At 38.9% G+C, this 25,610-nt stretch overlaps 2 protein-coding genes across 2 annotated transcripts; one reads left to right on the top strand and one right to left on the bottom strand.

The window, feature by feature from the left end:
- Positions 1-439: 439 nt before the first annotated feature.
- LOC134790556 (protein FAN-like) lies at positions 440-13,621 on the top strand. Its single transcript, XM_063761390.1, has 13 exons — positions 440-676; positions 842-1,451; positions 1,837-1,908; positions 3,586-3,788; positions 4,676-4,919; positions 6,046-6,168; positions 6,372-6,633; positions 7,084-7,507; positions 7,963-8,051; positions 8,766-8,898; positions 9,420-9,627; positions 10,143-10,287; positions 12,565-13,621. The coding sequence occupies exons 1-13, from the start codon at positions 663-665 to the stop codon at positions 12,663-12,665; spliced, it is 2,628 nt and encodes an 875-aa protein (XP_063617460.1). The 5' UTR covers positions 440-662; the 3' UTR covers positions 12,666-13,621.
- Positions 13,622-13,934: 313 nt separating this feature from the next.
- Positions 13,935-17,058, bottom strand: LOC134790533 (uncharacterized). The gene is made up of 2 exons (XM_063761356.1): positions 16,546-17,058; positions 13,935-16,252 (listed from the first exon to the last, which is right to left on the bottom strand). Exon 2 carries the CDS (start codon positions 16,244-16,246, stop codon positions 14,012-14,014), a length of 2,235 nt encoding a protein of 744 aa, XP_063617426.1. The 5' UTR covers positions 16,247-16,252; positions 16,546-17,058; the 3' UTR covers positions 13,935-14,011.
- Between the last annotated feature and the right edge of the window lie 8,552 nt (positions 17,059-25,610).

The following is a 25,610-nucleotide window of genomic DNA, read 5'->3' as shown; positions in this document are numbered from 1 at the left end:
ACTGTTACCGCCATATTGCACATAGACTTTTTGGAAATGTTTTTTTTACCCTAAGTCTATTATTAAAAAAAGTTGTTCCATTCAGTTCCTCTTAGGTTACGAGTACATAGTACATTTTGTGTCTATTTGTATGAAATTGAACGACTGTAGAATAATATTACTTTAAAATGACGAATAAAGAACATGATAATTTAATGTTATTCTATCATTTGTATTCGATACGGATTAGTTTTGTTTGTCTTTCCGATTTTCCATACACTAGCACCATGTATGTAACTAGCCTAAAATAACAACTTTAATCTTTTATCTCCTTTTCGCATGACTCTGCCCGGCGCGTTCGAGTGAAATAGACTTAAATCTTTTTTTTTTGCTTGTAACCTTCATCGCTGTTAGTCAGTACTGTCACTGTCAATTTGTTCAGTCAAAGTCAAAATATAGCGCCTACCGAGCCAGCTGCTACAAGCCTTTCATTTTGTTCAGACGGAAACGAAAGGAAATCGAAGTACAAAGAAGAAGTAAATACCAGTTTGTTATTGTGGAAATACTTTTGTAAATGTGTATGTTGCAAATGACTAAAAGGTGTTATTTAAAATTTTACTGTCAAGGAAAGATTAAGAAGTACATCGTGATCTACTAAAAGTTGGATAGGTACTATATAAGTTATGGACAAATCAAGGTATTTATTTCACGTATTATACTTCTCTTTGTTGCTATGACTCATAAGATTTATAACTGAATTGTTGCTGCATGATTTACGATATACTCAACTTTACTAAATCTGTTATTAAATGAAATATATTGTTTGTATATGTCACATTACTAAGTGTAAACTCTTTTGCAGATTTTCGATGCTCCTTTTAGAGCCTGGAGAAATTTACTTTGAAGATTATTCATGCATTTTCAATGATTTTGAATCATTACATGGAGGTAATTCCAGACAAGGTAGACTGAAACTTTGCTCAAAGTCCCTTGTGTTTGAGCCCACAGACTGGACATACCCATTAATTAAGTTACACTTTAGAGACTGCACGAGCATAGATGTGATAAAGCCCCAGACTTCTGAGAGTCCACAGAATGTAATTAAAGTAGAAATAAAGCAGTTTGCAGAAATGCTAGAGGAGAATATATTGGCCCCATATAAATTTCAATATGAAAAGAAAACTTTTTATATATTTTTTGATTTTGCTTCGGCAGAAGAGACATTATATCAAATGCATCAGTTGCAAAGGGCATCAACTTTGAATGCACCTGAACACAACAGCATGGTGGCTACTATTCTGCACTCTAGGTATATGCGGATGGTATTTGACCCTGTGATGATGGATGACTTTACTGAGGAGATAGTTTGTGAGCTGCAGGCGGAGAAAATATCACCCCTAGTTAGACATCAAGGCAAGCTGGCTTTAACACCAACCACATTATATTTTCAACCCTTCAGTAATGTTGAAAGTGTGAGTATATTTATACTCGGGGATAGTGCAATACTGCGTAACTAACAAATGCAGTAAGGTCCAAATCCCTTGTCCATTGTTTGAATTTCAAACTCTTTTGACTTTGTTAGTTGCGCGGTATTGCACTATCCCCGATGATATGATTCATATTTGATACTATCAAAGCTAGTGCAAATATTATGAAATTTACTTTGTTTGCCAGATAAGATAGCTCTGACTAATCAATAACCATTTGTGGCTGAAATGAATGTTGGCTACATCTGAATGTTGATTTGAATACAGATTACTCTTTGAGAAAATGTCCAGCATTATTTTAAATTTGGCTGTTTTTAGTTGAATAGTTTGTTTCTTGGGGAAATTATTAATTTGTTTGGTTTATTTTCAGAGTCCAATTTTGAAACTAAAGCTAAGCCACCTGAAGCGGTTGTACAAGCGCAGATTTTTACTAAGGCAAGTTGTATGTATCACTCAATGTTGTTCAGTTATTCCTTATCTGCTAAGCTATATTTGCAAAATCTCATCTTTTGACATTATTGTTCATTGTAAATCACTATGATGGCAGTCACTTTTGTTAAAAAGTAGTACCTACGCCAATTCTTAGGATTAGTTGCTAAGCGGATCCCAAGCTCCCGTGGGTCGCGGCGAAAAGCCAGGATAATGCAAGGAAGTTGATGGTCATGTAAATTGCATACCTAGTTTATTTCTAAGTTTCACCTTAATTTATGATTTTTGTTATTACCTATTTCTATAATATAGAATATTTCTATAATATAATATTACATAATTACATTTTAAAATTTAAGTATGTTTTCAATGCATCTTCCACACATTTCCATTTCAATTTTAAGTATAATTTATCCTAAATCGCCATGAATGCTCCAGTAGCTTTTCTTTTATGGAGTGTGACCTTCATGGTCACTCACTGTAACTTGCAATTATCGCTGTTTACAAAAGGAGGCTACCATTGTAGTTTGTTGCACAACTTCCTTATAATTAGGTATTCTTAACACTCCATTACTACAGATCTAAATAGGTTCTACTTGGATTGTATTTAATTGAATTTGTAATATACCTACTTAATTTGCTATATTTTGGTTTTTAATAACTGTAACTGAATTTTCTTTTCTTTTGTGTCTAAATAAAATAAAAAACACGGACAATAGGATACCCATTTCGAACAATGCACCATTAAGGTCTCTGCCCACTACACCGTATCATACCATGACCATGACCAATCATGCTATGAACGTGTTAGGCAAAAAAATATTCTTTGTATTAAAAAGTATGAGACTATGCCCACTAGCCCGTTCCGTCACCGACCATACCCGTCGCGTGCCATGCACGGACCGTCAAAAATAGTCGGCGAGGATAGTTTGCCGGTGCCGAAACGCTCCGTGCATGGCACGCAACGTTGCCAGAACGGTGCGTGCAGGCGGCGAAACGGTGAGCATACGGGTTATAACCGCGTATGGTGACCGTTCTAAGCCCGTTATAAACGCGTTGATATATTTCTTGCTCGCTCTTACCAGTCTGATAACTATTCGCTCGCTCTTTCTGACGAGTCATGCTCTCGCGGATAAAAAGCGGGTACTAAGGGGATGAAACACGGATGCTACGGGGATTATAGGCGGATGCTATGGGAATGATGCGCGGTTACTACGGGCACTAAACCCGTTATGTACGGATATGAAACAATGTGGACACGGTGTAGTGGGCATAGTAGTCCGTATCGCGTTATATTCCGTGCCTGATACGTTCACAGCACGGTCATGGTATGATACGGTGTAATGGGCAGAGACCTTTATGCCAATGCACATTTTTTTATATTTAGAATAAAGACTTGCTAAATGTGGTTCTGATTTCAACTACGATATTTTTTTGCGGTTTTGCGTTTTAGGCTTTCATTGTGATAATACTAATAATATATATTTGACGATTTTATACAAAAGGTACCACATTGTGGGTTGCTGATAAGGTTGGTTTAGCTACTAACGTTATTAACTACTGTCTTCAGGCTCTTTTTGCTTGAAGCGTCACTTTGGCTTAATACATGTTATTACCAAATACATAGATATCCTTATACAACAGTACACCACATATAATTTACTAAGCATAACATTTGTACCTATTACAGGGCTTGGAAATCTACAGCGCAGAAGAGAGTTCAGTAGCCCACATCTACCTAACATTTCAGTCCCAGGACGACAGAGACAGAACCTACGATATTCTGGAGCAGTCTCCCAGTGTTCGCCTAGAAAGAGTTCACGCTGAAGAAACTACGCTGCAGTGGCAAAATGGAGTAGTTTCCAACTATGACTACTTGATACATTTAAATTGGTAACTATAGTTTCATTTCTTTACCATTCATTTGTTGGGTACCGCTGAGGTTTGAGATAACCTTCGAATTTTTGTGTTGTGATGATTTCATATGTATGTATAAAAATTGTTTAAACTCAAATAGGTACCCAATGGGGAGCAAAGTAGGCATATTTTACGGTCATGCCTATTTCGATTAGGGCAGGAAAGGACCGAAAGGGACTCCCCCTTTCGGTCCTTTCCCGTTAATGATTCACTTTAAATTATTTAATTACTGCTTTGGTGGAAGTGAAAGGAAGTCAATATCTTCTTCCTCGCGTTATCCCGGCATTTTGCCACGGCTCATGGGATCCTGGTGACAAGTAATCCCAAGAATTGACGTAGGCACTAGTTTTTACGAAAGCGACAGCCATCTGACCTTCTAACCCAGAGGGGAAACTAGGCCTTATTAGGATTGGTCTGGTTTCCTCACGATGTTTTCCTTCACCGAAAAGCGACTGGTGAATATCAAATGATATTTCGTACATAAGTTCCAAAAAACTCATTGGTACGAGCCGGGGTTTGAACCCGCGACCTCCGGATTGAAAGTCGCACGCTCTTACCGCTAGGCCACCAGCGCTCTCGAAGTAGAAGGAAGCCAACATCTGGTAGTATATATATATAGTACATCACCGAGTCATAAAACAACTAATTTTATAGAGGGAATCTAGGGTCTGGAGAAAATCAACATAAGTTGAAGATAAAAGCTTTATTAACTCTTACTTTCTAGTTTTATCATTAGTATCATTACTATTGCGTCGTTTATGTTGTCATGAAGTTTTAATTAAAGGAGAAGAAGATAAAATGAATATTTACACTTGAGTTAGACTTTGCTTTTTACTTCAATTAAATAATAATTTGTTTTTCAGCCTTGCAGACCGAAGTAAAAATGATCTCACACAATACCCAGTATTTCCATGGGTAATATCAGACTATACATCTACAGAGTTGGACCTAGACAATGTTGATGTGTACAGAGATCTCTCAAAGCCCATGGGGGCGTTAAACCCAGATAGGTTAGAGAAATTGAAAGAAAGATATCAAGAGATGTCCCATCCTAAATTTATGTACGGATCACATTATTCCGCCCCAGGATTGGTGCTATTTTATCTAGTAAGTAAAAGTTTCATTACTTCTTTTATTACGAGTAACGTAAGTTAATTTCAATGGGAGGGAAGTGCGCATGCCCTAGAAATACAGTACCTCATTGATTGTATTTAAGTACTAAGTACTGTAATTAAATAGTATTTTATACAATCGTGATATAATAGAAAGTTTTTCAGTCGAGTACCGAGTTTAGGCAACGAAGCTTGCTGAGTTGCCTAAGTAAGGTACGAGATTGAAAAGCTTGATTATATCACTATTGTATACAATACTTTTTCTACTAGTCAACAAAAATAATACTTTAAACTAGTAGAATCATACAAACAAACCAAACCAAAAGTATACAGCTAAGATTCGCGAACAGCCGTGATACCTTCATACTGGTACGCGACCCGGCCGCCGCGCCCCTCGCCCTACAGCTAGCTGGTAACGACACCTTCTCGTAACTCATGAGGCCCTGGTACTTGCTCCGCGCTAAATTTAATTTTTAGACAGTTGTTTTCTCGATTTTGGCCACCGTAGCCTATGGAGACTAACAAGCAACACTAAGTGGTTTTCGTAGTCTATGGATGTTGCTATATTAAGGGTGTCACATGCGCGTTTCTGACTTATGAACCAATTGTTTCTACTATACAACCTAAAATAATTAATTTGAGCTATGGTTTTGTTTCGTCCTCTTGATCGCGGCGAGCTGTGATTGGTCAATTTCATTATAGTTGACTAAACTGTATCGATATGAATATTATAGTTGAGTTGGGAGCCCATACATTAAAAATACCCAATTGCAGTTTGGTATAAGAAATCTTAATTCAAGAATTACAGTCGACTAGTAGAAAAACTTTAAAGTACATGTTGTACTGTTATATTACATCCTGAACTACAAAAGCTCAGCCATTTTGAAAAATAAAAATCCAAAAACGGAATCAACAAATCCATAATTATTCCAATCTGTTCACAAAATATCACGAGAATCGGTTGAGAAATACGACAAAGGAGACAAATCGCACAGCACATTCGAAAGCATTATTGCCCATGCTAAAACGGAGACGCTTCGCTTCGCTTGGTCAATATTTGATTGCATTCATGAACAGATGACGTCACAGTCACATTCACGTTACATGTTTTTGATTTTCAGGTCAGAAAATATCCCGAATATATGCTTTGTCTTCAGAATGGAAGATTTGACCATCCTGATAGGATGTTCAATTCAGTGAAAGACGTGTATAACAACTGTTTAAGAAACATGTCAGATTTTAAGGTAAATTTACTAGTTATTCCTGTTTTACTTACATACATGTCTAGGTCGGTAAGTGAATTGTCATTGTCAGGTTTCAATTTTCAGCGTGGTGAAACAGGGTCATAATGTCTAAATTTGCCAAGCAAATGACGACTTTACCGTTTTAAATTTAGACATGTGTTTATTTTACTGACTATTTTTATAAATTCACCTATAAATTACAGGAGCTAGTTCCCGAATTCTACGACACAGACGCTAAAGGCGATTTTCTAGTAAACAAATACCAAATAAATTTCGGAGATCGTCACGACGGGACCAAAGTGAATAATGTGGCGCTCCCACCCTGGGCAGACTCGCCGGCAAACTTCGTGGCAAAGCTTCGGGAGGCGTTGGAGTCCGAATATGTCTCTAGGCACTTACATTTGTGGATCGATCTCATTTTTGGATACAAACAGAGAGGGGAGGAGGCTATTAAAGCTAATAATGGTATGTGATTCGCCGACATTGTCTCATATTTTTAACCTTTCTAATGTGTGTGGTATTGTGGGTTACAAATCGTGGGTTTAAACCTCGGGTTGGCTGTAGATATATGGTAAAAAGAAAATGCTACTAGATGACTAAAAATTCGGTGAGGATCTTTATCACACACAGACAAGAGGTTAATAGCATGACGGTGGCAAACTAGCGTGTAGCCCATATCATCATCAGGCCTTTAACATCTTGACAGATGATTCATGCAGCATCTGTAAGCGAGGAACAACGTCTCTCGTGGCTGTATAAGCCAATACGGGACCGGCACTTGGGACCGCATTTGTGGCATATGGTAATCATATGATAAATGGATAATGTTTAGATTATCCTGCCTGTTTTTGTTCTTGACAAATTTCAAGCTAACTGATTGGACATTTTTCATAAATGTTTATTCTGTCGTTTCAGTTTTTCATCACGTATGCTACGAAGGCTCCGTTGACTTAGATGACATCTACGACATGAACGACAGGCATGCGCTAGAAGTGCAAATAATGGAATTTGGCCAAGTACCAAAACAGCTCTTCACCAAACCTCACGTCCGACGGGTCACGCATGAAATACCTAAGAATATAAAAGAAGATTTGGAAGAAAACGATATTGTTTATACATTGGAATGCATTGACAATATTCAACTACACAAGGAAGAAGTCACGTGTGCGTTAAGACATGGTCTAAGACTGATATCTGTGGGTAAAGATGGGACACTAAAAGTGTATAATACGTCATTGAAGAAGCAAATAAGAAGCGTCATACTGAGCGCGACGCCGCTCAGCTCGTGCGTCATGGTCGATGAAAATATTGTCGCAGCTGGCTCGTGGGACAATGAAATGTGAGTAATTGTATTGATACTGTGTGATTGTGATTGTGTGTGTAAATTTAAAACATAATTTTACGCGATCGTCGTTGTGAATAATAATGAGTAATAATTTGCACGACCGAAGTGATCCCATAAGTGTTCCGTGAACAAAGTTTTGTACGGAACACTAATAAAAATCGTGAAAGTTTAAATCAATGAATTGTATTATGTACTGAAATTAACCTTTGTTTTCGCTTTCTGATATAGTTTTCCTTGACTTTTATAATGGTGTTCTGCTTTTTTATCACCTTATAACCCTTTGAACGGCCTATCATGCGCGGCGCGTCTTGGTGAACTTTGTCGCAATGCACGAAGGTTGATATTGGGCTGTATCCGCGCATGAATTTACTTCTTTAGCGGTCAAGGGATTAAATAGAAATTATATCTTTGAGGTTATATTATGTAATTATAATTCGATTTGTTCTCAGATATCTGTACGACGTGGATTACGGTAGAGTGGTGGAGAGCTTCCGAGCGCACGACGATTGCGTCAGCTGTTTGTTGTGGTTAGAAAAAGGTAAATAACTTCATATAACTTAATCTTCATCATCTTAGTACAGTCGCCATGAGATTCCTTTGTTAATAAGTTTTAGCGTGTTCCAGTGGTTACCCCAGTTATTAAAAGCAAATTTCTAATACAGTATGTAAACTTACTAAAACCATTTACTCAAACCCGTTAGTGTGTAGGTCACACTGAGCAACTTTTACCATGGCACCGACCCCGATATCTCGAAAAAAAAATTAGGTTGTTTCATACATTTTGCTGGTCTAGCATTGAAATTTCCTATGGGAGAGTCAATTTTCTTTTCGCGATTTCGGGGTTGGTGCTATAGTAAAAGTTGCTCAGTGTGACCCATTCATTAACGGGCTTGAGTAAATGGTTTTAGTAAGTTTACATACTGTATAATGTTAACTGGGTTGCTACAATAAAATTGTTCTAAAAGGCAATCTCTAAATTTTCTGATCCATCCTGCGTGTGGCTACACGTTTGACCGCTCAAACAAAAGCACGTTTTTTGCAAGGTTACATGTCTTGACAGGCTTAGGGCCACTTGCACCATTCACTAACCCGGGGTTAACCGGTTAAACCTGTAGTTACCACGGTTACCAGTACAATTTGACACTGAGTTAACGGTTTAACCGGTAAACCCTGGGTTAGTGGGATGGTGCAAGTGACGCTTAGGTGAAATAAACTAGCCGGATTAAAATACTTCATTTTATTGGTTTGGCAGAGCGACTCCTGATATCAGGCGGACACGACGGCGTAGTGCGTGCTTGGGGCGAGCTCGGCCGCACGGGGCAGGCGCTGCGCGGGCTGCGCGCCGAGTTCGACCACGACGGGAAGGTGTGCGCCGTCACCTTCAGGTATGTACACCCTGCTGCTAAAGTGCATATCCACTATATGAATTAATTCATAATGTGTCCAAAGACGAAGAAGCAGGCACGACATTCCATTATTTCCATTCTATTTGTCTCTTCGTAAATTTGTGAAACTCGTATCTACCCTGATAACCATGCGTAATGGACGTATTAGTCTAATCAAAGACACAAGCATCCCAGTGTACTTATTATAAATAAATAAATATTATCAGGACATTCTTATTCTTACACAAATTGACTAAGTCCCACGGTAAGCTCAAGAAGGCTTGTGTTGTGGGTACTCAGACAACGATACCTAAATATAATATACAACTACTTAAATACATAGAAAACATCCATGACTCAGGAACAAATATCTGTGCTCATTACACAAATAAATGCCCTTACCGGGATTCGAACCCAGGACCATCGGCTTCACAGGCAGGGTCACTATCCACTAGGCCAGACCGGTCGTCAAATCCTACCCGGTCGTGTTATGCCTATTAACAATATTTTCATTGTTTCAGACGTCGCCGCCACAGCGTGGACATAATCGCCGGCACGAGCGACGGCGAGCTCTATGTATGGGACCTAATGGCCCGCGAATTACTCGCCAAGATGTCCATCCACACTTCCCCCATTGTCGGCGCCTGTTTTATACCCGCCGGCGACCGTATTGTCACCATCGCGCGCGACACGGACATGAGCGTGACAGACCTGCTCGTCTGTGACTCGGTGAGTACTGTACTAATGCAGATGCAGAGTTATTAAACAAGATGTCCGTTCACACCTCCCCTATTGTCAGCGCCTGTTTTATACCTGTTGGTGATCGTATTGTCACCATCGCGCGCGACACGGACATGACCGTGACAGACCTGCTCGTCTGCGACTCGGTAAGTGTCTGCTGTCTATACGTGGAATGCAGCCGGCGACCACGTTCAAACCTTCAGTAGGTGGCAACGTTATCGACCTAGTCCTGACACATTTGATTGTGTGGTCAATATGGTATGGTGAAGCAACTACCCGCGACCAACGAGACAATAAACGATGTTGTGCGCCACATTGTGCCGGATTAATTTGCGTAAACGGGGATGCTAAGAAACTAACAGACGTAACTGATTTATCCGCAAAGCGCATTGCCTGACTCGCTCACTTTTAGGTCGAAGCGCCGGTGTCGTAACGAATTCGCTCGAAGCATTTGAGGCAACTCGATCTCGCTCGACGTAGCTGATGAAGTGTTTTTTCCACAGGTATACCACGCCGAACTGGTGGAAGGTGCGGCCGCGCTGTGCTGGCAGGGCCCGCGCGTGCTGTGGCTGGGCGGGCGGCGCGGCGCGCTGCTGCAGTGGGACATGATGCGCGCGCAGCCCCGCGCACACACTGACGCGCACCAAGGTACCGACATAGAAGATATAAGAGGTAGCTTCTAGCCACAAACAATTTCGACTACTAGATGGAGCACATGAGACAACCACCACGCATAAGCGCTTCCCTAGTTTCTTTGGGAACACGACTGCTTATTTCAGTTGCGCTTACAATTACAACGAACGAGCTCGTATTAAATTAAAAATATTGACATAAAATCAACTTTAGAATACCTATACAAGCTTCTCGGATCAATCCGACAACCGAATATTACCTATATTCGGTTGACTGTGACGCAGGTAGCCACGTAATACGTTCCGTTACCAGACGGTGTGCTGCTGCTGGTTGGTACCTACTACCTAACTACAAAATATTCAGCTAACTGCTGTTGGTTCTATTTACTTTACGTTCTCGTCGCGAGATTTACGTTCTCGCCTTTTATATAGTCATATGTAGCCACTTTTTTGGGCTTTAAACGGGTTCTTATATATAAAATATGTGCCATTGTTCCAATCCAATGAGAACTTAAAACAGTTTCAACAATAATTTTTGTGGTAGTTTTTTTTCTTTCATACTATGTTTCACATTATATCGTCGCGTGTAATACTCTATTCTATCGTGATTATATCATATTATAACGTTCGTGAATTAGGACTGAAGAGGAAAGTACGGACTTGTGAAGAATGACAGGAAAATAAAGATTGCGTAAAGATAAATAAATTAATGGTAATAATTATTTATGCATACTGCGAGCTTCATTAGGTGAAACTAAGAGAAGAATGTTGGGTGACTATGTTTTTTGTGTACTTCCTTTATTTTAATTGTATTTAATTTTAAAAGGAAATGTAGGTGTACAATTACATTTATTTAGGAGTAGCCAAAGAATTACAATGAAGTTATAAATCAAAGTATATCTCGCCGAGAAATTAACATTAAGGGCGTATTGATTCCCGGAATATTGTTACATGCCTTTTCCGAAAGAACCAGTATTATATGCCTATAACCTTGGCTATACCTAACCCGCAAGATTTGTAACACCGTTTAAAAGATTTCGCCTAAGCCTGCGACTCGCCCGGAGCGGCGTTTAAATTTTACAAATTGATTTTAATTTAGTATCTCTCGTAGCGCATCTCGCTCGCACCAATAAGACCGAGACCAAGACAATCTTGGCGAGTTTGAATGCGAAGTGCTTGTAAAATATTCTCACTTGCTACGCCAAAAGAGTCTATGTGTAATATTCTAATAATGCCAAAATCTTAACGTAGGCATTTGTGTAAAAAAATACTTAGTTTACATTATTTCCATCTAATTAGTACTTACCACGTACAATGAGAAGCCAAAATCACACGTGCAGTACACTGTAGAGGGCATAAAAATGTAGTGCATAATTGTTTTTCTTTCATCGTAGTTCCTCGGAAACGTTCGTATATGTCATGCTACTTCAGACAACCAGTACTTTCTGTTCCGAGACTGAATGAAACAGCAAGACGCGTTGGTACGTTTCCGTGAAAATACGATGGAAAATAATTATGCACTACATCTGTACAGTCGACGTCAAAGACATGTTTACACTTTTGCACCTTTTTCCTTTGTAAATAGGCGAAAAGTGTAAACATATCTTTGACGTCGACTGTACCTACTATTAGTTGACAAAGACGTAAGGTTGCTTCATATACGTCTTCATGATTTTTGAACATCTGGCGTAGCACTGGATTGGACTATACTCAGAGTAAACTAGGGAATGCTCCCGGTACTGAGTTTGTATGGCGAGAATCGGGAATTCTCGATTCCGGTACCGACGGCCTAGCCAAGGTGACGATCGCTTGCGCTTCGCCATCGGATCACTTTGTGTCTCTCTGTCTCTCTTCCATATGAATGTGACAGTGACAGTTGCGTTTCGTTCGCTACGGAGCGTTAGCGATTGGCATGTTGTCTACGGGGCCTGTTTGTATAGAAAATTAGTATCGGGACCACTCCCTAGTGTAAACGTGCCCCAAACAAACGATTAATGCTCCCTACATTGTTGCCACAATGCGAATTTTAATTCGTTTGTGGTGAGCGTTCCGACTGAACATCTAGCGACCTTCACCAAGGAGGAGTTTTGGCCGAAGGGTCTCAAGTTTCGGCGGTTCCGCGGCCGGCTCCCTGACATGACGGGGTTGCGTAATGCATCGCAGCCATATTGTGATTTGTAGTGTTTAGTTTTAAAATATATTTTTATAATATGTACGCTAGATTTAAGGTATTTATGTATGGGCCACTAGTTGCCTGAAATAAAAATTTTCATTATCATTATCATTGTTTCAGACGTGATCAACTGCGTTTATTACGACGCCGCTACGGAAACTATAGTCACCGCCAGCAAAGACAAAACTGTGAAGATTTGGAAAATGATCTCAAGCTCCTGACAAAAGAGGCTCAATTTAGTGAACAGTACTATTAATTATACTTTATTATTCTTTCTATAAATTATAGTACATAGTGATAATGATAACTTAAGTTTTGCAGGCAATCCTGGTGTCTTAAAATATTCGGAAAACACTAGATTGATTCGGATTATTAGGAATCGATTTCCGTAAATTATATAGCTCCACAAAACCATTACTTTTTTTTATCTTGAACATTATCATATTTTTAACCTTAGTGAGGCATACTGCACTTTAATAACTTCACGATTAAACCCCTGTATTTTAGACACAAAGCGTGCCATGTTTCTGGAAGTCTGTTTTAACGAAGATATTGGCCGTTTAATATTATCTGAGCATACAAAGATACCCAGGATTGACTGTGTACCAGTAAGTTTTAAGATCTTGAACAGAACAAAATTGTAGGTACCCATGTATTTATCATTAAGTATTTTTATAGTCGAACTAACAAAATAGATAAGTAGGTACTTATATGTATATGAATAATATAAATGCGGAAGTAAATGTCGGTTTCTTACCCCTTCACTCCGGTTGTGACGAAATCTGGCAAGTAAAAGCTTAGGCTCTGGTGATGGACATAGACTACTGACCTTTTTGGAAATTCTATATGTTGGAGAAAATAGGGGAAATGAGACAAACCGATTTCTACACAGGGCAGGGTTAGTAATATTATTATAAAACGTCCAATCAGTCCTAATAGGTATAATGACTAACATTAATTACGATCGTTTAATTTTAGCAATCGACTGGAAGTTTCAAAATTGTAAGATGTGATAATATCAAGGTTGTTTTAAAAGTTATTTTTAAATAGCGATTGTGCACAGCGTGATAGAGTTTGCTTTTAAAATATTTTATTGTATTAAATCTTCTTGTGATATGTTTAAGGTACCTGTATAATATCCATTTAAATGACAATAAAATGTATCATATAAAATCTATTTCGTGTTTTTAATTAATGCTAACTAAAATAATGTCGATTTTAGTGTTAGGTAGCAACGTTTAAAATTGCGTAGGTATTATTTGTGTCATATACTTATTTTTAGCCAAGTCAGAAAGAAATAAATGGTACCTTTGTCACGCGACGAAGGTATTGTAGTTAAGTAGGTACTGAAAATCCTTTTAGGAGTTTAAGATGCCAGCCGCCCAATTAACTTCAGCTACCTGACAATTAATCTAACCCTTAGATTAATTAAGGTAAGGTGATAAATTACGACTAGGAATGAGGGAGCGTTGAGAGGATAAAAATTATGATCTGCTGAATAGTCCAATATAATTAAAACTTAATAACATGATAATCAGTAAGACGTTAAAATACAACAAGAATTCATCTACACAGTAACAGATTCTACCATAGTTTTCTTAATTAATTCACCGAAATTGTCAGTAGTATCGGTAGCATTGGTCTCGGCCGGCGGCGCAGCGGCCTGCTGCTGCAGATCTGACGCGTCCTGCGTCGTCTGGTCCGAGTGGTCCAGGTTCAGTAGGGTATTGTGACTGAACCAATTCTCATCATTCTCCTCCGTTTGCAATTTATTGCTATTTTGATATGGCAACATCATGTTATAATGAGAATCTGTCTTGTTCTCAGTATTCATACACTCCGTAGTATTCTTGTATACGCCGTAGTGGTTCTGAGATAAAGGATACTGCATTGAGTCATGCTCGTGCAGGCTTGTGCTCGGTTTGTGGCTGTAGTCGGGGACGTACATATGGCCGTAGTGACTAAACATGGAAATATGGGAGTTGTGGGCGAACTCTTCGAAACTTGTTGCAGAGAAGCTCGTTTGCAATCCCTTGAAATGATTGTTATCAGAATGCTGTCCATAAACGTAGTTGAGATCGTTGTGAAACCTTTGTACATTGCTCGACATATCGAACCCCATACTGTTAGGCATGGAGTAAGGAGGTCCTTTACCCTGTAGTATGTTGCATGTATAAGAGTCCGCGCGGTTGCTATGCAGATTCTCTTCAAAATGCATAACACTATTTTGATTTATATTTCTATGGTTTAATGCATTGTTTGCGTAATTGTAATTTTTATTATCCTGCATATTACTGCTTTGAATTGGAACATTGTTCATGTCGCAGTGCACATTGTTAAAACTTCCAGCGTTTACACATGATTCCACTTCCACTCTCGGAGTTAAGTTAACGTCGCGTAGTAATCCGTCTTCATGCGTCAGACAGCGTTCTCTATCATATGATGTGTTTGAAACACAAGAAGCTGTATTGGTACTGTGAGCTTCAGCCCATTGTCTTTTTGCTGCTTGGTTTTCTTCGTTTTTCTTCTCTAATCCCAATCGCATGAGAGTATGAATAAAGTGTGTCCGAACTCTTACAGGGTTGAACTCTATTCGCCCTGTGGTATTGCCACACCCATCTCTAGTACAGCCACAGGGGAAGTTTAATCTATCAACTTGGCATTTTATGCCAGCCAAACTACATGAGCAATTCTCTGGATTGCAGACTCCTTTGCAAGCACATCCACAGAACTCTCGCGAAGTTCGAATGTCCCTGCACTCGTCTTTTTCATAGCCTTCAATTTTTCGAACTCCCGCTGCGCGCAAAAGAGCTCGCCTTTGCCGTGTGGGTACTGGCTGTAGAAAGTAATAGCTATCTAAATCTAATTCAGATTCAGATATATCGCTTGCTTCTTCTTCCGTGTCACTATCCTCGCTAGAACTTAGCGCCGCTCCTTGCAATGAATGACGCTCACTTTTCAATTGTTGCAAAATTTGCCTATGTAGTCTTCTTTGTTCTAAAGCATGCTCAGCCAGAGTAAACTTTTGCGAGTGAATGTGTTCTCTTTCCATCCCTAAAGTAGAACCGCCTTGAGATGGAACACAGGTGAATCCTTGGGTTCTAGGGAAATAGTATACAGTAACGTTATCAAATTTAATGCCCTCTTTTCTTTTTTTCATCGGTGGTCCTTCTTGACTTTCGTCGCTACATTTTCTTTTAAGACTACTTCGATGAGGTTTCTGGCTTTGTGTTTCAGAATTTTCTTCTGTGCGTTCAGTTTTAAAGCTGTTACTTAGACTTGCTGATTGTTCGTGACTTTCAGCATTATTTAGGCCGCTCGTGCATGGCAGTTCAAGATTAAACTTTCGTTCTTCAGCGGTTTCTGATCCGATACCAGAGTCACTTCCGTCTGATCGGTCCTGGGCCTCTTCGTCCCGATCATTGCTGGTGCTGTCGGGAGGTAGGCTACCGAGCGCCGAGTCTTCACTGTCAGCTGACGCAGTGTCTGTCTTTATATCATCTATGTCACTTAATGTATCATTATCATCACTTTTAATAGCGTAATCTGCTTTGCTATCTGTATTCTCATAAAACTGAGAGTTATTGCTGCTATCAACATGGCTTTGTTCATCATTGGAGCTAAGATCGTCACTGTTAATATCACTATCACTATTTTTTTCGTCCTTTATCACAAATAAAGATTCTTGTTCTACAGTTCTGGGTTCCATTGTGTCTGGAACTACTTCTTGATCACCAATGTCCTTTGTTGCGTCTGGGTTTTTATTATCCAGGTGATTTTCGGGTACTGTTGTGTCTGCCATGGCGATCTGTAACAACATAAGCAACTAAATTAGTTTTGTGAATTTCTTTTGGTAGTTCAGCTTTAGAAAAACTCAATTTAACCAAACTGGAATAAAGACTTAATTTGTAATTAAACGTAGAAATTACGAAGGCTGCTTATTCTTGGAAAAGCTCTTAGTGGAATTTAGAACAAATGATAGGTACGTTATTTTCAAAAACCAAGAACAATGTTTAGTGATAAAGTGCAACAAGGCACCATGCACTCAGACGAACGAGGCAGCATTATAAATCAAACAAAATGATAATTCAAAACCGGTACCTGTTCAAAAGGCAGCGGCCTCGACGAACTTCACCGGTATTGGCGGGCTTGCCTTCGAATTCTCCAGTCCATGGTGATAACGCTCACTCAACTCGCGATAACACTGTTCACCGCTCATCACCGTCCGACATACCTAAACTATCACTACTGTTCCAACAAATCATAATTATTTATTTTCATAATTCGGTCACCAACTCCAATTCCCTTGTGCGAGATTCACTTTAACGCTGCAGTACAATAAGGTTCACTTTTAATCACAAATCACTAGGCGATGTAGAGTTTTAACTCTATTTATTTATTTTCCGCCTTATTTTGACGGCAATCCTCTGCTCCTTTTATGGCTGCCTGTCCATATCTTCACCAAACGATATTACTGAAGATGGATGTCGTTGCTAGAGAAATTTATTTACACGCGTATGAAGATCAACAGTCGCACTGAGCCAGCTACTTTTACTACACTGATCTCGTTGTTCCCACCTCGCCTAATCGCGTTGGACGACTCAGCCAGCGGGCGGCTCGGACGAACGACGCAGGCAAGTTTGCAGCCGACTAAATTGCGGTGCGCGTTCAAGATGCCTGCCGGAGCGAGTTGGAGGGGTGTTTTAGATTTAGCCGTGTTCGTGCGTTGTTCGACGTGACGTAGCCCCGCCCCGCCGCGCGCCTCACTCCGGCCTTGCGACCCTCCGCGCCGCTTCGAACTATTATTATTATCGCGTTCTTATAATTGCTTCAATAGAGTCTGTAAAAGTGTGCTCTCTGACTACGAATACTTGCTGCGAATCCCAAGGTCCTATTGTATTGGTTTGCCCGAAGAAAGTGCTCGGTGTGTGATGAAAATAGCGGTCCTGCGTTCACCGTTGGGCTCGCGCAAGCGCGTTCCGTCTTTCGAATGCTGTGATACCATCTTCTAAATATACATTCCCGTGAAATTCCATTTAAGATTGTAAATACTACAAATTATATGCCTGCTTTACGTAGTAATGTATGCAACCTGCTTAATATCTGCGTAAGTTGCAACCAAACAGTTGTGTCATAGGATAATTTTATCGGCCTTTTAATCTTTGATTGCAACGTGTTTGCAATACGCATTTGTTACACAAGCGATTAAAAGTGCATATTTTAAATAATCAGAAATTTCAACTGACGCTCTTTGACTATTCCTTCACAATTCGGTCTCAAATAAGAATATGGCAACCCTAATAGCAATCGCACACAACCTTTTGCTGTTACTTGGTTGGGCGAGCTCTAGGTACATAAACATACCTACTTACTCCATCGCACCATGCCAGCATCAGCTACGTCATTGTTGTTCCATACCTATTGCTATACTTAGCTATGGAACATAGGTAGGTATCTATACCTAGAGCTGAATAAATATAGTAATTAGTAATTACTTCAGTATTCGGATTATTTTACAAAAAACAAAAGCTTTTATCCATGTTTCTGTACCTACTTATGTATTTATAATAATATTGTACCTATGGTATAAGCCAGTCAAAACATTTAGCACAAGCAATCATTGTTTTGTTTTGTTACATGTTTCATCAAACTTATGTAATACCTACCTATAACTTTAAAATTTATTTCCTGTCGAATGTTTAGGCAGTTTAAATAATAACTTTTTAATATTTTAGAGCACTTCCAACCAGACCTTTCAGCCTGCAATTTTACCTATAGGTAGTTTACGAATGAATCATACTTGTTTTTTTATGTTTATCTCTTCAATAGCTTTCGGGCATAGCTGGCAGTCGAGGGTCGTTGCTTAACGTAGGTATATTGAATACTTACTAGCATTTTCCCGCGACTCTGCCCGCGTAGTTAAGTCGTCAATGTTTCTATACAAGTTTCTACCCTCAATTTCACCCCAACCCCCAACATACGAGAACAACATACTTACGAGATACTAATTGTCCTGTATTATTAGTAATGCAAATCCCACCAAAAACATGTTCATGTAAAATGTTGCCAAGACGAGACCATATATTGCATATGGCTCGCACTGTCAAAAAGTTATCATATCTCAATTATCTCATGTAGAGCCAAGCTTCTAACTCTACACGCCCTAACTCTACAAGCCCTAACTTCTCAAACCTTAGTTAAAATATGTGGCTTGGCCGTTTCGCTACCGTTACATGGGTCATGGACCGTCGGCGGACCATAATTATGTCTTTGTAATAATGATTTGGAATTTCTTAGTGTTTGTATGAATTTAACAGTATGAACGATAGTACAATCACTTAAAAGCTTACAACATAATTGGAATGCAAACCTCTAACAGCAATCATATTAGTTTGGGTCCATTTACACGAAACCAGAAGCCGCGGTTGTATGCCCACATAAACACACGTAAGCCGTGTTGTTACTGCAAGTTAAGGTTCTATAATCATGTGATATCATTGTACAGTCAAGTGTAAAAATATGGGTGCACTCATCGTACTCAAAAATATGTCCCATAGCTCTTATGTCAGCGAATTAAGAACTATGGGACATATTTTTGAGTAAGTAGTATACACCCATATTTTTACAGTTGTACATATTTTTTGTAGAGCCCTTTAAGCCAATTCTGCACAGTCTTTGCAATGACAGAATGTGAAAGTCATACGTATTTGACGGTCTGACTCTACGGGGTTTTGAAATGTTCATGCTTTGTAGGTTCGCCAATGAATGACGTAGCTTATATCGTTATTCCTATGCCTACCTATATATCCGCACTGCCCTGCTCTGGTTCAACGCTTATGATTATTTTCGTTAAAGCGAGCAGGGTAGTTGCCTATCAGTAGGTATCAGTGCATGGTGGGTAATATTACGGTATTATTATTCACAACGACGGGACTTACTCGTAATCGCGAAAAATTATTTTTTTAACTTACCTTCGATGTTTCGAGGACGGCGTTGTCCCCGTGGTCTCGAAGAAGACTGGCTAAAGTTGACATTAACATCTTCTAGGCGCGCGAGTTTTTCCAAATACCCACACTTGGTCTTGTTTATTAACTTGAACATTTTGCGCACTAGGGATGACACCCGATCGACACACAACACTCACGATAATTCTCACGAGTTTGTGAATAATAATGAGTAAAAATTGTGAAAGTTTAAATCAGTGAATATTACGGTATGTTCAGCAACGCATATGCGATACCAAGCATCCATAAGCCTATCTATGGTAGGTTTCTTTTTATTTTACTGTTATTCAGGGGCCTATTGCATAAGTTGCATAACAAAATACAAGGTAATAGTATTAGTGATTTTGTATGCAAAAGCACTACTTATTAATAGTGTTAGCTTGTATTTTATTATGTATTTGTGTATTTGTTTTCCACTGACGAAGCACCCTTACCTGCATATTTTTAAAAGTTTCATCTTCGGATATGAAATACTTATGGTGATGGTGATGAAATTGATGATAATTTGAGTTCGTTTTTTAAACAACTTGAATTACAACAGCTCCCGTCATCTAGTGATAAAAGCCTGAGCTACTTGGAAATAAAACGTAAAAAAGAGGGCGTTCTGACCAATCGTAATCGAGAAATACGGAATAGACGCAAAAATCCCGTAGTTTACTAGTTACCTAGTTGCTTTTATCCCGGTTGATCTTTTACCTAATGAAACTAATGAGTGTAAGTACTTATGTCAAAAAAAAAGACAAAATAATTCATTAGTTTTATTCATTACCTATAATTGTATGTCACATAAATGACTATCTTTGGAAAATATGTAACCATTTTTGCGAGGAAATTGTAACATCTAGGTACCGAAACATCAGTGTCAATAAAAAGTACATTTAATATTATTTAGACGCTTTAGACGTATCTTTATTTGTACTTATCGTTGCGTACATTTTAGAAAACTATGAACTAAATAAAATCTGTATTAATTAGAATATCTAATTTAATATTTTTTTTATAAAGGTACTTAACTTTTTAAATGTACCTATTTATGTATGTTCTTAATACCAGCCGTGCATAATATGTAATAGACTACAAAGCTTGAACCATTAAGTTTCAAGCACACTCGGCAACACAAAATCTCGATCGTCGATTGCTCGTTACTTTCGCTCTCCATATATCAAAGCATTCCCTGAAAGAGACGACATCACCGTGATACTACGATAGTCGTTAACAGGACTGAGTAGACTCCTACATAGAATTAATATGGATAGGTGTTTGAACAAAAAAAGCTTTTTCAGGTCAGAGTTCAATAACACCTGTCGAAAGGAGCGCGGACTGAAAAGCTTTGTAAATAAATACTAATTAGTCCGTGCCAAACTGAAACAGAAATTACTATTTTTCACCGTCACCTCAACTATTTTTAACGTGAACGCGTTCGTGGGAGTCAATGACGTTCGCCATCGCCATTGCAGTGGATAGTTAGTCCGCAGAACGTACCTACTTGAAATAAATTGGTACTCCACGGTACCTAGCCGCCGTAGCGCACCACAGGGCGAAGAGGCTGCTATACGTACCGCCTTATACGTATACGATAATCAATAGATATTTTCAGGAGGCTTTCGCGGAGGGCGAAAGCGACGCTTGCATAGCACCGTTCTCGCTCTCGCGCAATTTACGTGACACGCGAAAAAGCTCGAAGAAACATTTACTGGAATTGCTTTCTTGATTACTTATGTGATATGTACTTAGAAATGAACATCGGGAATCACAGAATAATGTAACCTCGATGTGTTATATACGAGACTTATATGAATTATACGAGAATGAATCGTACAATACAGAAAACTTGATTTAGACGTCGTAATAGCTTATAATGCACGACTAAAACGGTTTTATGTTCCGTTAGTTATCAAAAATAACAAAGTTTTTTATCTCGCCCGTAACGGTAAGCTACGTCGCCGCTACTTGTGTAGCAACTCGTAAATATATAGGTACCTACGTATGCGCATGTAGTGGTTGGTACTACGTTGGTAGTCTCATATCTACTGGGTATAGACCGGGAGCAGAACGTCATTTCCCACCACTTGTAAAATCTGTAGTACTTAATATTAATATCCGATGTGTTAGAACAAGGCCATATGCTTTAAGATTAAGATTAAATGGTGTTTATTTGAACATTTGTTATTTGCATAAGTAGGTACACATACCAGGCCGTTCCATCGGCTTCATCACCACAAGAATCTGGGTAATTAAATATGAACCCTAAACAATTCATGACGTGCATTTATTTTACATATATTGATGAATAAGAATGTAGTAGTAGTTACTAGTTGTAATTACTGTACACGGTGTATGTACATACTTGTGCACTCTGATAAATGATATTGTTGTTTCAAGTTCAACATTGTAGCCAGGCTAGAATTGCGACGCAGTGACAAGTTACATGAGGATCTCCCAGCCTACACGCTCGAGGTCACGTCTAACCCTAAGCTCGCTATACTTATCACCAAGCGCTAGAAAACGTAATCGTTCACATGGAAACGTTGAAAACAAACTCACCGTAACCTTATTACAGTAATAACCCTGCAAGACCTGGCCACAACCATTAATAAATTATGGGAGAGTGCACAAAGCTCGTATGTACATCTAATCTATTATGTGTCGGTAGGTACTGTAGGTAGGTAGTAGCTAGGTCGTCGGGCGGGCGCAGGGCCGCGTAGGGGGCAGACAGGGGGGTAGATTAAATTTCGTACCACACCGCTAGCTGCCTCAAGCCCGCTTATATTCATCACCGTTAGGGTTGCAATTGCTTCCCTGTATATTCCAGCTACAATGGTCCCCGCATACATCCATACTATCCCTACATACGTCGTGGGTGCCCCTGCGATGCAGGCTTTGTAAACGTAGGTATCTATATGTTGCTGGATAGCTTACGGAATCAACATCTCATTTCATTTTACTTACAGTCAGGGTAACGTACGAGTACAGAGGCTATACACAGTTAGAGGTAGAGGTTGTATTTTTGGTGTACCTATAAAAGAAGAGTGTTCCACCTATCGCAGTTTACACATATGTAGTTGGTATATAGATCTGATTTAAAAGTAGGTACATATTTGGCCTGTAGAGTCAAATAAAGCATATTGGCCTTGAAGTGACATGTTTCTAATGCCATCTTACCTACTTTAATGCCAGCACAGCACTAAACACGATCTGCTTCTACTCGTAATCTTGGGACGGGACGGATCATTTTACTTGAAGCCAATCACATCTTCATTTACTCGTACCACCCGATACCTACACATATAATTCATAGTTCGTGTCGCTTGCCAAGTCGGTGTATGTATAGTTGACTTAGATGGACTTTTTAAGAACGTACAAACCATTCGTATACATAAATCAGTGCATCTTATGCGTTTATCGCCTATTTACCTACATGTTTGGTAGGGTGAGGCACTTACTTGAAAATCGAATTCTCATCATATTTTACATTTGTGAACACGCCACAAACACAAGGATGATCACCGAAGACTCGAAGCCTCGTAGGCTTCAGTAATCTCCTTGATGAGCAGCCTAACTTTCTGCTTCGCCATCGCACAGAGCGATCGTAAAGCCACAGCTACGAGTGCGTCATATGAAACAAATGAATGAATATTTAACTCACAGTGGCGACTAAGTATACGTCAAATAAGTTGTGTTCTAAAATTTGTAAACGCGACTCTATTTTCAAGTAATAGAGTCCATGTTGACTTCCATTTATCATCTATCATCATTCCGTCCATGTCCACGAATACTAGAGTATGTTGTATATTACAGATTTGAATTGCTTCATAAATCATAAAATAGCATAGGTAAAATTATTCTATTCTTTACTGTAAAATTCAAACGTTGTTTATGAAACGAATTTGCCAGTGACTTAAGTTCTTTCATTTCTCGAAAGCACTGATCCTTATAACGCTTATTATTATGACGCGAAAGTTCATAATCGTTAAACTCTCTCGCCTTCGTCAGATTTTAAAGTTAGCTACCTGTCCCAAGGCGCCAGTAAGGAGCATTTAGAAAAAACTAAGGATGAGTAACGCTTAGCAGGTAGATATTATACCTTTTATGGATAGGCGTGCAGATGTTATTTTTGATAAGGATAATATTTAAGTAAATTTCATTAAAAAAAACACAACTTGAGTAAAAAGATAATTGAAATTTGCTCTGATGATAAGAACATAAAAAGAAAAAAGTATTAATAACGTGTTGTAGTTACTAGGTACACTGACTGATATCATGGATGCTTGAAGAATTTGTATAATTTCTGCAAATCGATTTTGTCGTACTATATTAAGTATATATACCTACCTACCACGCAAAGCATTGATTTATTATGTACATAGGTACCTTACATTTGCGATGACACGCCCCATTAAGGAACAATTTGTGTAAAATAACATTATGCGTGACAACATGGATATTTACTGCTAATTTTCGTACATTTTTCATAAGTTTCCCGCATTGCGATCAAAGCTTTTTCTCTGTAATACTTACGTATAAATTTGACGAAGTCAGTGATGGATGATTGTTCGTTTGCTCATATAATTAGTATTCCTACGAGATGTATTTGACTGATACTAAAACACGTAACTATACTGATGTTGCAAGCACTATGTTTATTATTTGCTGTAAAATAAATAGGTAGCCAATAGGTAATATAAAAGTTCCTGCTCTAAATGATTTAATATTCGTTAAAACTGACTTTATTCATGCACTGTTGCATAACTTATGCTCTTTCATTACTACATTATCGCCTCCAGATGTAATTTACCATACAAGAATGTTTCCCCATTCATATAGAAAAAGTTCCTAGTGAGAATATTTTCCAAGAAAATGGGAAAAAACATTTATAACAACACATCAGGTAGCTGTACATTTCAAAAACCAACTCCAGTCCTGCGTCATGTTAACGACATCATAGATCATTTGTAGTTGTCTGGTGGTATGATATGGTATTGAGACCGCTCGAAAAAGCGTCCTGAAGATGAAAACGGACACTTTCGATTATGTCAAGTCATTACCACGCGATAATTGTGTTCATCATACACTGTGTGGTTAATGGTTTCACAATGTGCTATGTACAAGCCATATTTCTCTTGAAAGAAACGCCACTAACCAGGAGTGTGCAGACCCGTGCAGTAGCGTGACTCGTCGCGATATGCGTGTAGAAGTGACGTCAGCGCAGAAGCATGCACAGATGGAGCTCTTTTTGTTCACAGACATTCATGCATTCGTTATATTGGCTCTGAAGCCTTTCTATCTTGAATTCAGCTGGTACAGACATCTTCATGTATCTCAGACGAATAGGTTCATGGCACGAAAGCCAGCCATGTACTATCGTACAGGGGGCTATCTAACAAACCGTTGTTTGACAGCTGTAGGTACATGGTACTATGTATAAGGCTTACCTATACTGTTCCTCCTGATCAATAACATGGACCCGTCTTCGAAAAACGCCACTCATAACACACATATACAAATATTGAGTGTATAGATCTTTTCCGCAAAATCGTTAATTCCGCGTAGCAAATTTTCCATTCGCATTTTTTCCCACCCGAATTTCTACCCATACCGTTTTTTTGTCATTCGCTTGTTTCTCTATTCTCAAATTATCGGAACATTTTTATTTCTTACGCTTTAATTTTCTTATAATGAATACTTTCCAAGTCGTTTTTTCGCATTCTTTTTATTTCTTAGGCGATAATATTACCATGTGGTCCCACCGCACTGTTTCTTTTCAAAAAACATTTAGTTCACAACTTAGCTAGACGGAGCTCCGCTTTGCGGGGTTCCTATTTCTGGGCGGTTTGCCCTTCGGGCATCTGAAGCTACCTAACCTACCTACACTTTTTTCCCTAAAGTGTAATGTTTTCATGGACGTCACACTAAATTAATAGGTTAGGTAGGTTAGGTTCGTTAGGTAGCTTCAGATGCCCGAAGGGCAAACCGCCCAGAAATAGGAGCCCCGCGAAGCGGGGCTCCGTCTAGCTAAGTCGTCAACTAAATGTTTTTGAAAAGAAACAGTGCGGTGGGACCATGGTAATATTATCGCCTAAGAAATAAAAAGAATGCGAATAAAACGACTTGGAAAGTATTAATTATGAGAATAATTTAACCTAAGAAATAAAACTGTGGAGA

This window comes from Cydia splendana, chromosome 5, assembly GCF_910591565.1.
Source record: "Cydia splendana chromosome 5, ilCydSple1.2, whole genome shotgun sequence".
NCBI lineage: Eukaryota > Metazoa > Arthropoda > Insecta > Lepidoptera > Tortricidae > Cydia > Cydia splendana.
Note: the sequence above shows the minus strand (reverse complement) of the source record. Positions and strands in the feature narration are given on the sequence as shown.

What these genes read in the sequence shown, in the direction of transcription:
- LOC134790533 (XM_063761356.1), bottom strand. Translation starts at nt 16,246, where the DNA reads ATGGCAGACACAACAGTACCCGAAAATCACCTGGATAATAAAAACCCA.
- LOC134790556 (XM_063761390.1), top strand. An exon ending in CCTTCAGTAATGTTGAAAGT is followed by an intron (nt 1,452 to 1,836) that starts GTGAGTATATTT and finishes GTTTATTTTCAG; the next exon opens with AGTCCAATTTTGAAACTAAA. An exon ending in GGCTATTAAAGCTAATAATG is followed by an intron (nt 6,634 to 7,083) that starts GTATGTGATTCG and finishes CTGTCGTTTCAG; the next exon opens with TTTTTCATCACGTATGCTAC.